The 14,120-nt window shown below is 56.3% G+C and overlaps 5 protein-coding genes across 5 annotated transcripts; 3 read left to right on the forward strand and 2 right to left on the reverse strand.

Moving 5' to 3' along the window:
* Positions 1–64: 64 nt before the first annotated feature.
* On the reverse strand, positions 65–961 carry MRS44_010429 (uncharacterized protein; the record flags this gene model as incomplete). The annotated part of the gene is made up of 1 exon (XM_046277191.2): positions 65–961. The coding sequence occupies one exon, from the start codon at positions 959–961 to the stop codon at positions 65–67; it is 897 nt and encodes a 298-aa protein (XP_046128543.1).
* Positions 962–2,819: 1,858 nt separating this feature from the next.
* MRS44_010430 (uncharacterized protein) lies at positions 2,820–4,380 on the forward strand (the record flags this gene model as incomplete). Its single annotated transcript, XM_065620119.1, has 3 exons — positions 2,820–3,056; positions 3,110–3,124; positions 3,184–4,380. The coding sequence occupies 3 exons, from the start codon at positions 2,820–2,822 to the stop codon at positions 4,378–4,380; spliced, it is 1,449 nt and encodes a 482-aa protein (XP_065476308.1).
* A 489-nt stretch (positions 4,381–4,869) lies between these two features.
* Positions 4,870–6,219, forward strand: MRS44_010431 (uncharacterized protein; the record flags this gene model as incomplete). Its single annotated transcript, XM_046277189.2, has 1 exon — positions 4,870–6,219. One exon carries the CDS (start codon positions 4,870–4,872, stop codon positions 6,217–6,219), a length of 1,350 nt encoding a protein of 449 aa, XP_046128540.2.
* Positions 6,220–6,681: 462 nt separating this feature from the next.
* On the reverse strand, positions 6,682–9,882 carry MRS44_010432 (uncharacterized protein; the record flags this gene model as incomplete). The annotated part of the gene is made up of 2 exons (XM_046284601.2): positions 6,682–7,226; positions 7,278–9,882. 2 exons carry the CDS (start codon positions 9,880–9,882, stop codon positions 6,682–6,684), a joined length of 3,150 nt encoding a protein of 1,049 aa, XP_046128539.1.
* Positions 9,883–11,775: 1,893 nt separating this feature from the next.
* Positions 11,776–13,770, forward strand: MRS44_010433 (uncharacterized protein; the record flags this gene model as incomplete). The annotated part of the gene is made up of 2 exons (XM_046284603.2): positions 11,776–11,914; positions 11,969–13,770. 2 exons carry the CDS (start codon positions 11,776–11,778, stop codon positions 13,768–13,770), a joined length of 1,941 nt encoding a protein of 646 aa, XP_046128538.1.
* Between the last annotated feature and the right edge of the window lie 350 nt (positions 13,771–14,120).

The following is a 14,120-nucleotide window of genomic DNA, read 5'->3' on the forward strand; positions in this document are numbered from 1 at the left end:
TAAGCAGTCGTTAAAAGAAAGAGCCCGTCAAGGCGGCAAAAGGAGAGGATACAAGAGAGAGCAACTATTGCCGGTATCGCGGAGCATCCTCACTCCTGCGCCGCTGGGGCTGCCGGTCGTCGTAGCGGGGGTCGTCATAGACAAAGTCATACTCTTCGTCATCGTTCGCAGGCAGCGCTCTGCCGCGATCATACCGGTCACGGCTGCGGGAGTCACGATCCCTGTCGCCAGACCTCCGGCGATCGTACCGCGGCATCTCCTCCTCGCGCACGTAGCTGCGCTCACGCTCCCAATCGAGCTGGCGGCGACGGTCCCGGTCCCTCGAGTCCTCAACACGGTTGGCGATGGCATTGGCGCCGAGACCGCCGGCTACGGCACCGAGGATGGTGGAGACGAGGCGAGTACGATTCTCATTCTCGTCATCGTATCCTCGTGTCTTGTGCTTGTGACGGGTCGCTGCATCAGAAGCCTCGCGGGCGACGAGGCCACCTACAACGGCGCCGAGGAGACCAGCGCCGATGCCAGTGGCCGAGTTGGAGAAGTTATCCTCGACAGCGCCACGAGCGCGGGAGAGGGGACTCTGCGAGCGGTCGCGCCCGCGAGAACGGCTGTCGCGACGGCGGTCGTCGTCATAGTCTTCTTGGGAGGATGTCACGGAGGCAGGGCGGGAGCGGGAACGGGATCGCCGGACCATTGTGGTATTGGGAGGAGGGACGGAGCGGGTACGGGCCTGAGACGGGGGAGGCTCAAGGGTCATGCGATCACGGGGAGGACCAGCGCCGTACTGCTCATCGAGGCGCGAAGTCGAGGCGTAAGGGGGAGCTCCTGGAGGAGGAGGGCCCTGACCTTGAGCGCCGGGGTTATTGGGGTTGGGTGCCGGGGCGCCACCAGAATAGTTGTCGGGGGAAAAGTCGCGGCGACGACGAGAAGAGTACTCTTCGTACTCGTAATAATTTGACATTTCTGATTTTTAGCCCTTTTTGCTTTGTTGCTGCGGGTAAAACTCGATGGTTGGATGAGATGGGAAAAAACAGGTCAGAATGTTTCGTTTGTAGTGGTTGAAAATGAAGGGAGATGTCGTGGGTGGCTGGACAAAGGAGGAGTCAAAGTTCAGTCAGCGCTTAATATGGAGGGCCGACGTCAGCTGGAGCCCAGACAAAGAAATCAAGGGCCGCCTGCAGGGTTGAGCTTGGAAGTTGAATCTGACGATGGAGACAAATATTCTTTTCAAGTAATTCTTGCGAGTGAGGCTGTTTAGAAGCTAGAGTGTCGTTTTAACAAAGTTGAGACAATGCCGAGAGACAATGTCTAGAGTTATAGATTTCTACAACGGTCACGACAAGGTTTCGCACAGCCACGGAACGACTGAGCACGTGGTGATGGTTCTTTTCGTAGCTTGGCAAGCTGTCCAAGAGAAAGGCTCTCGTTGGGCACGAGGCGCATCATTGGGCGCTCTGGTGGAAGGCTCAGAAGATGGAGACGCTGTATCGGAGAGGCGGATGACGTAGGCATGCCACGCTTCGTTTTTGCTACTCTGCCCCGCGTGTGGCGAAGCTAACGGTGTGCACAGCCTCATCTTGTCTCTTCGAAAAGAGAAAAGATGAAAGCTGCGGAAGAAGCAATTCTCCGACATCTCGTCACTTTTTGGTTGCTTTTCCCGGTTACGAGAGCGACGCCTCCCGACACCGACACGGCATCCTTGCTGCCTTAGTCTCTCGTTTAGTGGTACCTGCTTTTGCAGCCTCTGCCGACGTCTGAATGCCCAACCTTGTCTTACACGTACAAAACAATCCGGGGCAAGAGAATGAGGCTCACCCGTGTCGGGAGCTAATTGGGGGGAGTGGAAGACCCGCAATGGAGAGGCCATCGATCCACGGGCGCGGATGCGGATACTGAGACGGGGACTGGCATGTTGCTGGTTTTACTGCTCCGTCGTTGTTCCCGTCCCGTTGGACAGGTAATACTCCCAGGCATATCCAAGGAGCATTCACGGTGGGCCTGGGACGTGTCTCGTCCGAACCGTTCAGTTCGGATGAGACGCTGTTGGTTTCAACATTTTACTCTAATCATACTGTAGTACCGGGTTATATGGCAAACATGTTTCATTTCACGATTGCCTCACATATGGAGACTTGCTTGCTATGTGGTTTCACGCCCCAAACAATCCGATATTCTCTCCCATGGGTATTTATCTGCTCGACTCAATTCTCTGCCCAGCCCTTCGCTCATATCCTTTCACCGATCTCACCGCTCACGTCGCAAAAACTCTTCATCGTCCCCTGTCCCAGTGGTAGGATCACTATATTCTCATTGCTTTTGTCCCGTCCCCTGTCCCGGGCGGCTAGATCAGTTGCTTTCGCGTCTCCATCACCCCTTGTTTGCTTTTTACCCGCCCTACTCTCCGATGCTAATGCCGGAGCACAGGGCCACAGGACTGCGATATCCCACGTCGGGTCATGCGTCCGCCAGCCCCGGCGCTTCGACGTGTCCCGTAAGGCTTCAATATACTGCATCAGTTGATCCTCACATTCACCGCTATCCAAGACGTGGCACAATCTCTACCTGACGACGTCTTGCAATATGTGATGTGGGGAGGTTGAGACGAGGAAAAAAATCTGTAATACGTACGGAGAGGGTGACTGTTTAGCGAGACGAGCTTGACCGGGCCTCACAGAGCTATGGATGGCCCATGACCCTTCCCCGGCTAGGCCCTTGGCTGCCCACAGGACTGGAGTGCGAGCGAGTATATATCTTTTGCTCGCTCGTGAAGGGGAATTGCCGCTGGAGCTTCTCATCATCGTCTTTGCTCTTAGACAAAAATGGCCATGTCGAGTCCAGCATACGAAACGTTTCCAGCGGGACGGATGGCGAACCAACACCTTGACTATGACCCAGAGAAGCCCCCCGTCTCTCCAACCGGGTGCCTTTCAGGCGATGACAGCGCAGACTCGGTCGCGGAACCAGAGCGCTGGAACAGCACACGGATTAATGCCTACCGCTATTACGTGACCAACATATCCTTTCTAATAATGGGCATGAATGATGGATGTCTTGGTGTAAGTCCCTGGATGAACCTGTATCGCCGTTTCTTTAACTGACTGTGTTATAGGCTCTTCTGCCATACGTGAGTTGATATAACCCCTGACCACCACCAACACTCTCACCAACAAGCCACCCCTTTAGATCGAGACCTACTACTCCATCGACTACACCACTGTGTCAACCCTCTTCGTCGTGCCCTTTGCGGGCTACATCGTCGCCGCCCTCGTCAACAACTGGATTCACTACACGGTTGGCCAGCGCGGCGCCGCCTTCATCGGACCCATCACCCGCCTCCTCGCCTACCTCCCGATGGCCCTCCACCCGTCGTTTCCCGTGCTGCCCTGCGTCATGATGTTTACTGGATTCGGAAACGGCGTGCAGGACAGCGCCTATAATGCCTGGATCGGAAACATGCACCACGCCAACGAACTGCTCGGCTTCCTCCACGGATCCTACGGCGTCGGGGCCACCATCAGCCCCCTGATCGCGTCCGCCATGATAACGGAAGCTAACCTGGAATGGTACACCTTCTTCTACATCATGATCGGTTTGACGTTCGTCGAGTTCATCATCGGCACAACCGCATTCTGGGGCGCGACAGGCGACGAGTACAAGCGACGCATGCACTCTCAGCAGGGCAAGAGCCGCGTGACGACGCTCATGGCCGTCAAGGAGCCCGTCACCTGGATAGTCGCCATCTTCCTGCTGGGTTACGTGGCGGCAGAGGTCAGTCTCGGCGGTTGGATCGTCACCTTCATGTTGCGGGTCCGGCACGCCAAGCCCTTCCTCGCGGGCCTCACCGTGACTCTTTTCTGGCTGGGCCTCACGCTGGGCCGTGTCGTGCTCGGGTTCGTGACGGAGCGCATCGGTGAGAAGCTGGCCATCACCATGTACCTGGCCCTCTCCATTCTCCTCGAGCTACTGTACTGGCTGGTACCAGACTTTGTAGCTTCGGTAATCTTTGTGATGCTCCTTGGTTTCTTCCTAGGACCTCTGTTCCCAGCTGCCATCGTTGCTGCGACAAAGCTGCTTCCAACCGACTACCACATTAGTGCACTTGGGTTCGCATCTGCTGTCGGAGGAGGCGGCGCTGCCATCGGCCCCTTTGCGGTCGGAGCCATCGCTCAACAAACAGGTGTTCAAGTCCTGCAACCAATTGTCCTCGGAATACTAGCCTTCATCATCGCAGTATGGACGCTTCTTCCGGGAGGATTCAGAAAGGGCGGGCTTGAGATGGCTCGGGAGCAGAAGCTCAAGCCTGGAGGAGACGTGAGGGAGATCTGGTCATGGATCAGAATGAAAGCCGCGAGAGCTGGACGACCACGAGCTTTGCCATGATGCCATGATCAGTTTTCAAGATACGAATGAATGACTTAGACAAGGATTATAGACGGCGGGATCAACACGGATAGGGATCAACGGACACTGGGCAACAATGGATGCGGGGGCACGGATTAACGGATAGACTCATATAAAGGTAGCAGCAGCAATGGATACCAAGCCAAGCTAGTAATTCGGCATTGAAAAACCGAGTCTAATAGTTTGTCCATCCAGTGAGATATCGTGTGTTGTGATGTTTCCCCCGGAACCGGACGAGGGGTTGTCAGTAGCGCGATCGCTATCTTATCAATCAACCCCATCGCTAACTTTTGGTAGAGGGAGGGGAAAAGCAGGACCTAAACCACCACTAGAACTCGACCACCAGCGCATCACAACGCTCTCTTTCCTGCATATACGAGACGCCAATTCGAAAAGCACCTTAGAGTACCCGCTCACCTGCTGTTACTGCTTCAATCGTCTAAGCCTCAAGGCTTCAGGCTGCCCATCATGACGTCGCCGACCTCGGCCCGCATCATCGCCCTCCCACCCTTCAAGCCCGACCTCCACGAACGCGCCTGGGCCTCGATTCCTCACCCGACGCTGCCCCTTCTCGCGACCGCCCACTCCAAGGCCGTCACCGTTTTCTCCCTGTCTACAGCCTCGGCTCACAGCACCCTCACTGGCGGCCACACCCGCTCCGTCCGCTCGGCGGCATGGAAGCCTCACCTCCCCCCGCACCGTCTGTGCCTCGTCACAGGCAGCTTCGACTCGACGGCCGGTATCTGGCGATGGGACGGTGATGAGGCGGCGCAGCAGGGTGGTGAGCTGGAGGTTGAGGTGACACAGCGCGACGTGCGCCGGAAAAACGACGACGACAGCGACGACGACTCACCCGGCGACAAGGACTGGGAGTTTACGCTGGTGCTGGAGGGTCACGACTCGGAGATCAAGTCGTGCGCTTTCAGCCCTTCGGGCACGTACCTGGCGACCTGCTCGCGCGACAAGTCGGTCTGGATCTGGGAAGACATTGGCGCCTCCGAGGCTGATGACGAGTGGGAGACGATCGCCGTCCTCAACGAGCACGAGGGAGACGTCAAGGCTGTGGCATGGTGCCCGGACCTGCCCGGCCGCAACGCCAGGCGCAGCTACTCATCCGACGTGCTCGCCAGTGCCAGCTACGACAACACGGTGCGCATCTGGCGCGAGGACGGAGATGCGGAGTGGGTGTGCGTCGCCGTCCTCGAGGGCCACGAGGGCACAGTCTGGGGAATCCAGTGGGAGTCTCACCCACGACCAGGAGATCTCTTCCCACGACTACTCACCTTCTCTGCCGACGGGACGATTCGCGTGTGGACGCTGCAGCAAGAGGAGGACACTGAAGACGGCACAGGTACAGGTTCGAGGAGCGCCCTAGGAGGCATCCCCAACACGATGCGTCGGTCCCTGCGGGAAGAGTGGACATGCACAGCAGTGCTTCCAAAGGCGCATACCCGCGACATCTACTCGGTAACCTGGAGCGCGCAGACGGGACTCGTGGCGAGCACCGGAAGCGACGGCGTCGTGGCGCTGTACACGGAGGATAACTCGGGCGGAGATACCCCGGTGACAGGCAACTCAACCAACGCCGAGGAAGCCCAACAATCTTCGGCATCTACATCTGCGCCTGCATCTACTACACCATGGAGATTGCTCGCGACCCACCCCGGCGCTCACGGCCCCTACGAGATCAACCACATTACCTGGTGTCGGAGATACGATGCCGGATCCGAGCGTCGCGGCGAGGAGGAGATGCTGGTTACTACGGGCGATGACGGGATAGTGCGGCCGTGGCAGGTTGAGGTCGATGCGCCAAGGTAGCAGTGCATCTATCAATCCAAGACAGTTAAAAGAAAATTCACACGCACAATAAATGAATATGCATATCAATCAACTCCCGAGGTTCCGTCGTCAAGAGGCATATCCTTGTTTATATCATGAATCGCCAGTATATCCCAAAACAGTAATGTAGTGTAGCTCAATCGCACAAAAAAAGATGTCATGCCTTGTCGTTCGTTCCAAAGGCCCATAATGCTAATGGAAACCCAGGGCGCAAATGTCTGTGTCCTTCATCTAGGAGGGTATGATACAAGTGGTTTACATGAAGAGCTTAGCTTGGCTTGCTTGCTCCCCAGATCCAACGGCTTTTGTTGTAGTTGTTGTAGTTGCTTCTTCCCTCCCAAACGATTAGTGTCCATGTATAATAGCCCATTCATCCATCCAGTACCAATGCCATTCAGTTTACCTCCCCATAACCTGTCCTGCTAAGATCCATTTCTTTCTTTACTCGCCCTTGAGCTTGTCCTGCTTCACAGTGAAAGCCATCTTGAGGAACTCCTGTTCCTCCTTGTTGTGCACCTGCTTGAGACCGGTAGCCACCGACGCGCTGGGGTTGCGGCCGGCGTACATGACGTGCTTACGGTTGTGGTGGTCAGTGTTGTTGAGCAGGGTCTCAATACGAGGCTGAGTGAAGCTCCAGGCACCAGCGTTGAGAGGCTCCTCCTGAGCCCAGACGATGGTCTTGGCGTTGGGGTACTGGTCAAGGTTCTCCTTGAGCTGTTGCCAGGGGAAGGGGTTCAGCTGCTCAATGCGGGTGAAGGCGACGTTGTCGATGTTGTTCTCGGCACGGTACTTGTGGAGAGCAGCCCAGACCTGACCACTGCAGAGAATGACTCGGTCAATCTCCTCACGAGGCTTGAGAACGCCAGTCTCGTGCTCAGGGTCGGGGATGATCCACTGGAAGCCAGCGTTCTCCCCAGTGAACTCCTCGATGTCGCTGCGGGCCAGAGGGTGTCGCAGCAGAGACTTGGAGAAGAAGATGACGAGAGCTAATCAAGGTCAGTATAAGTCGTAGACATAGAAGGAATGGGTCAACTCACGCTTTCGGTACTGTCGGTGCATCTGTCGGCGAAGAATGTGGAACAGGTTGGCGGGAGAGGTCATGTAGGCAATCTGCATGTTGCAGTCCTGGTGCTGGCGCACAAGCTTCTCGCCGGTAGGGAACTCTCGGGGATCCTCGTTGCTGAGCTGGAGGTATCGCTCGAGACGACCGGAAGAGTGCTCAGGGCCCTGACCATCATAACCGTGGGGAAGAGACATGACGAGACCAGTTCGCTGCATCCACTTGACCTCACCAGAGGCGATGAACTGGTCAATGATGCACTGAGCGTTGTTGGCAAAGTCACCGAACTGGGCCTCCCACATGACCAGGGCATGGGGAGACGACAGAGAGTAACCGTACTCGAAGCCAAGAGCACCGAACTCACTCAGGGACGAGTTGGAGATGACAAACTTGCCCTGGTCCTGGCTCAGGTGCTGGAGGGGAGTGTAGGTATCCTCGGTCTCCTGGTCGTGGAAGACAGCGTGGCGCTGAGAAAAGGTACCACGCTCGACATCCTGACCGGAGACACGGACATGGTAACCCTCAGTGACGAGAGAACCAAAGGCCAGAGCCTCAGCAGTGGACATGTCGATGTTCTTACCCTCAACAACAGACTTGGTTCGGTTGGTGAGAATTCGCTTCAGGTTGCGGTGAACCTGGAAGCCCTCGGGAACGCTTCCAATAACCTCACCAATGTGCTCCAGAGTCTGGGGCTTGACAGCAGTCTCGTTGGTGGCGAGGACCTCGGTGGCAAGCTCCTTGGGAGACTTGAAGCCGTTCCATGCAGAGGTGGTCCACTCCTTGGAGGTGGGAGTGTAGTCCTTGGACTTGGTGAAGCTCTCCTCGAGCATGCCCCAAACCCACTGCTTGTGCTCATCAATGTCCTCCTTGGTGAAGGAACCCTCCTCGATCAGCTTGTTGACATAGATGTCGATTTGGGGCTCTTTGCCAGTGATGCGCTTGTACATGAGAGGCTGGGTGAAGGAAGGCTGATCGGTCTCGTTGTGACCGTGCTTTCGGTAGCAGTTGAGGTCGATGACGACATCGTGCTGGAACTCGGCGCGCCAATCGGCGGCAAGCTGGCAGACGAAGTTGACAGCCTCGACATCATCGGCGTTGACGTGGAAGACGGGGGCATCGATGGCCTTGGCGATATCCGTGCAGTAGGCGGTAGAGCGGGCGAATCGAGGGTCGGTGGTGAAACCAATCTGGTTGTTGACGACGAGGTGGATGGTACCGCCGGTAGAGAAGGCGGGGAGAGAGTGGAAGCCGAGACACTCGTAGACGATACCCTGAGCAGCAAAAGCAGCATCACCGTGGAGCAGAACGCTCATGGCGGTGCGGTGAGTCGACTCGTCGTTGTTGTAGTGCTGGATGGCGCGGGTCTTGCCCAGGACGACGGGGTCCTCGGCCTCCAGATGCGAAGGGTTGGCGACCAGAGAGAGCTGGACACGCTTGCCAGAGGGAGTAGGTCGCTCGAAGTTCATACCGAGATGGTACTTGACATCACCGGAGCCCTCATCCTCGGCACCTGTCGTACCAGCGAACTCGCTGAAGATGGACTCGTTGGGTTTTCGGACGACGTTGGAGAGAACGTTGAGACGACCACGGTGGGGCATACCAATGACAATATCCTTCACACCATAGTCGACGCTGCGGTCAATGAGAGCCTTCATACCGGGAACAAGGGTTTCGCAACCCTCGAGACCGAATCGCTTGTCGTTGGGGTACTTGGTGGCCAGGAAAGACTCGAAGCTGGAACTCCAGATGAGACGGTCCAGAACACGGCGCTTCTCGTCAACCGAGTACTTGAAAGGGGTAGGGACCTCGAGACGCTCGCGAAGCCAGTCGCACTTCTCACGGTCAGGAATGTGGATGAACTCGACACCGAAGGAGCCGCAGTAGATTCTCTCGCAAGCATCAACGATCTCGCGAAGGGTCATCTTCTCGCGACCGTCGCGCTTGAAGCGAGGCAGGATACCGGGGCCAAGGGTGTACTCGGTGTCAAGATCCTTCTCGGTGAATTGGTAGTGCTCGAGGGTCAGCTCCTTGGGCTTGATGTTGGCAAAGCCCTTGGCGTCATTGGTACCTCGAATGCCGAGGGGATCGATCTTTGCGGTGTGGTGACCACGGGCCTGGTAGGCGCGGACGAGAAGCTGGACCTTGAGATGGTTGGTGACATCGGAGCCAGCCTCGAGGCCGCCAGAGAGACGAGGAACACCACCGGTCATGTTAGGGACCAGGTTAGGAGGAGGCTGGAAGGCCTGGGAAATGGGCATCTCGCCGCTCTCCATGTTCTTGAAGTAGATCTGCCACGAGACGTGGACGCTCTCAGGGTCCTGTCTCCACTGCATGTACATCTCGTCGATGTAGCTGGCGGTGCTCCCGGAGAGGAAGTTATCGTTGGGGTCGGGAGGCGACGAGGTGGCGCTGGTCGCATAGCCGCGACAAGCAGCGAGGGCCAGAGGCCGGCGGGAGGCAGCAAGCTTCCATGATGAAGTGCGAGCCGAGACGGTCGAGATGGAAGCCGAAGATGAGGCAGCGGAGCATCTAGCACCGCGTAGGAGCTGGGAGCTAGCTCTGCAGAGCGAATTCCTCAACATGATGGGCGAGTAGTGTGGTAGAGGAACGAGGACAGGTCAAGGGGGGCGGGCTGAAGAACTAGAGGGTATCGATGGGAAGCATCCCCCGGCAGCTCTAGATGGCGACACAAAGGAACGGCGGAGTAAGTCGTTGCGGACGGTTAGTTCCCAGCGAGGACGGGAGAGAGGAATTGGAGGGGGAGTAGGTAGGATAGTGCGGGAGGAGGAGTATATCAGGAACGAACAGAGAAACAGGAACAGGAATGAAACTGGAGGGACCCAGCGGGAGAAGAAATTGTGACCACCGAGACGAGACCGACTGGAGCTCACTGCTGGCCTTTGATGTCCTGCTGCTTGGAAAAATACGATGACGCCCCCGGCAAACCCGGTTCTGGCCGTGAGGGAGCCAGGCGCTGATTGGCCAGAGGCAGCCGTGACCGAGAAAAGCAGTGCGGATCTGGAGGGAGGCGCACGGCGCGGCCCAGCCTCTTGCAGCAGGGTTTGCAGGGGTTTACAGCGCGGCAAGTCACTCGGTCTTTGACCTCCGGGGCGAGATGTCGCACAGTGTTTTGGAGGTGACCGTGGGCAGCGGTGACCGCTATCATTGGGGGAGCCCACTCGCATTTTCGGGGCATTTGGGGGTCTGGCTCGGGGGTTGAGGTGTGTTTACCGAGGATCACCTCGCCCTGGACGTTGCTTGGCCGTGACCGTACCGATCTCCGGACACACTGTACCGTCATGACGTCCGTCTACCCGGCTCGTCGCCAAGGCTGTGTGTGTGTATTTCCCCGCGATTTGAGGGTGCAGCTGGGGGTTTCTTTGCAGGATCAAACGGATCATGGCTGAAGGATCGTGTCCTCGTAGGCTGCGAGTAGCCGAAGAGTGGCCTGTCATTGCGGTAATCTGGAAAGGAGAGCACCATGCTCGCACGGTCTCCTTAGGTAGGGTACAGATATGGGAGGTGTCAGGCGCATCGGGGCGCACGGGAAACGACCAAGATTGCGGAGTAACCATCGTGAAGTTTTACGTGGATTAAACAGGGTCAATAGCCGACGCCACAAGGTCAGCGACTCGGTGTCGGGTGGGACGTGCATTCCAGGTTTTTTAGTGGGAGGGTTTGCAGGTCAGGGGAAGGGTCAGCCACGGGTGAGCGAGCAATTGACAATCCACCAGCCACAGTTGGAGTAGCTGTGCCTGGTGGTTCCTCGGTGAGGGTGAGGTGAAGAGGCTGTGAATAGCCGTCGAGGCATTCATCTGCGAAAAGATGAGGCGCCACAGAATAAATGGCTCAAGTTCCTGACAACTATCCAACCACGCATTTCCCAATAGCCCTCGCCACTTATCCCTCATTTCCCACCTTGCTGACCTGCGGTGTATTCTTTCATCTCTTCAGGTCAGGCAGGCCCTGCAGGTTGGAGTCGGCTTTGCAGCAGGTGCCAACGTCAGGCGGCGGCTCCACTTACCACTTCCACGGGCGCCAACTTTTTCAGGCCCCACTCTGGTGCAGCAACGCAAGGCTACGTACTTTAGGGATAATATTCTCGAAGCTTTGGGGGAAGCGGAAGCTGAAGCCTTGACGACGACATCCAATTCATCTCAAGCTGCCAAGAGCAAGCAAGCAAGCAAGAGAGAATCCAGGACTCAGACAGCCTCATCAGAGACAAGCCGTATCAGACACTCACGTGAACCAAGTCGCTATTCTCGCCAACAAAGGCCGCCTGCTCCTCATCAGCTGCTGTCCCAGCCTTCTGCCTGGAGATCCTTTCAACGACATCTGCGAATCCATCCATCCCAAGAGCTTCTGAGACGGAATCTCAGCGTAGAACTCCACGACGCGAGTCCCCTCAGGGGGTCGAGTTCTCGTGCATTTACTCGTAGCCGCGTCGAGCTCGTCGCGTCATCATCGCCTCCATCATGGCCATCCCCGCTGGCCGCACCCTCTTCAAGAAGAAGGATGGCATCCTGACGCTCACCAGTGACCATCAGTTTGTCACCTGGACTCCAAACTCCGGCGGCCCTCCCACCGTCTCTCTCTCCGTTTCCAACATCACCAGTGAGTCGGGATAGCCTGCGCGAACGCGCTTTCTCTCACTAACGTCGGTCCCAGACCTTCAACAGACACCAGACACCTCGGCAAAGGTGATGCTCAAGGTCTTTGAAAAGACTTCTGAGAGTGCCGACCCTGCTACATATCTCTTCCACTTCAACACCCCGGAGGCCAAAGCAGAGGCCAAAGCTGTAAAGGACCTCTTGTCAAGCCTGTTGGCTGCTTCTCGCACCAATGATGCCGGCGTACCAAAGCCATCTGCCCCTGGTACAGGCGGCTCTTCAACTCCAACAGCAAATGGAAACGCGGGCAGCGGCTCAGCATCCATGGCCTTCGCCAGTGCCGTGAACTCGCAGCCTACTTCTCTTCGCTGGTTTGATGATGCTCACTTGAAGAACGACATCGAACTACAACGGTCCCTCATGTCAAAGGACACAAGCCTTAACCAGACCTATATGGAAGCCATGCAAACCAAACCTGATTCTATCTCAGGAGCTGCCTTCAACGCACAGTTCTGGTCAACGCGGACAAACCTTCTCCGAGCTCATGCTATCGAGACCAACCAGAAGAAGGGAGCCTACAACGTTCTCTCGACAGTGAAGCCCAAGACTGTCGATGGAGAGCTCAAGCTCAATATTAGCGTTGAACAGGTTCAGATGATCTTCGCCCAACATCCTTTACTCAAGCGTGTTTACAACGAAAACGTCCCTCGGCTTTCCGAGGCCGAGTTCTGGTCTCGGTTCTTTCTCAGCAGACTCTCCAAGAAGTTACGGGGTGAGCGAGTCACTGAGAATGATCCCAATGACCCCCTCTTCGACAAGTACGACCCTAGCGAGAATACGGTAGCTGTGCAGAGCAAGATCATGGCACAACAGGTTCCTCACATCATCGACATCGAGGCCAACGAGGAGAACCAGGGCGGATTCAAGAGCGGGAATGCCAAGGATATTGAGATGCGTCCTAGAACTAACGTTCCCATTGTAAAGACCCTCAACAGCCTCAGCGAGAAGATCATGGCCAACGTTGCCCCATCTGACGCCAATGCCGAGGATATCAGTGGAGCTTACGACACTTATAACCAGCTTGCACTCCGCGATCTCAAGGGGGATGCTAAGGAGCATCGCATCAAGCTCAATGTCAAGGAGCAGAACAAATTCTTCTCCAAACATGAAACAGCGCCCTCGTCCAATGCCCGCCTGTTTGAAAAGCAGGCCCCCAGCGATGTGCTCTTCGAGATCCAGGGCGATCTCGAAACCCTCGAGGGCGACGGTGCAGGAGGCATCAATCTCCAAGCAGCCATTGGCTTTGATGAACAGAGTGATAGCGATGATGATGCTCCCAAGCGTGCTCACGTTGGTTCACGGTCCGCTCTGAAAGCTGCGGACAAGGACGTCATGAAGGGCGTTCGTCAGCAACGTGCCCAAAAGTATGGACATGACTCTGATGCCCTTACACCCATGGGCCTTCCTGCTGAACTAGCTCGGAAGTGCAGCCTTACTCATGCCACCACCATCGAGTTCCTACATCAGTTCTGGAACGCTTTCCTCTCGGGAGACCCGGATCGTGCTGCCGAACTGCAGTACCTCGCCGAGTCACTGAGCCGCTCCATCGCACGCATCAACGCTGTCGCAGATGAGGCCGACAAGGAGCGAGAGGAAATCATCCGCACCCGCAAGAAGGAGATCCGTGATCACTTTGAGCGTACGGGAAAGAAGATCCGCTGGAAGGCGGACAGGGTGGGTGGTGGCCGTCCAGCCGTCATGGCGCTGATGCAGCCGACTATTGATGCGTTGGAGAAGGCTCAGGCGGATTACCAGAGAGCCCTCGCTGCAGAGGGGATCAAGGTGTCGACAGAAGCATGAGGCTAGCTGGATAGCAGCATGTCATCTACAGTTATTTTGGTAATAAGAGAACAAATATGGCACCAAACTTGGACAGAGCAGGTAGTTGTATAATAATAGGTAGTTCAATAAAGAGACCAGCTCCGGCCAACCCCCACCACAAGTCTTTTGCATCTTTAGACGTTGTCTCTGATATGGTATAGTACACTTTTCTTACAGTACAAGTTCCTTTTTTGAGCCCATGCTATATTCAACTCATCATGCCCAAAAAGATGACGAGAAACAAAAGACACCTTGAATGCTTATTCCCATCTGGTCAGCTCATCCTCCGTGTCTCCCAAAGCTACCCGAGTCTATGATAGTGTAAACGA

Source organism: Fusarium solani (assembly GCF_023522795.1).
Source record: "Fusarium solani strain SB1 chromosome Unknown bctg00000006, whole genome shotgun sequence".
NCBI lineage: Eukaryota > Fungi > Ascomycota > Sordariomycetes > Hypocreales > Nectriaceae > Fusarium > Fusarium solani.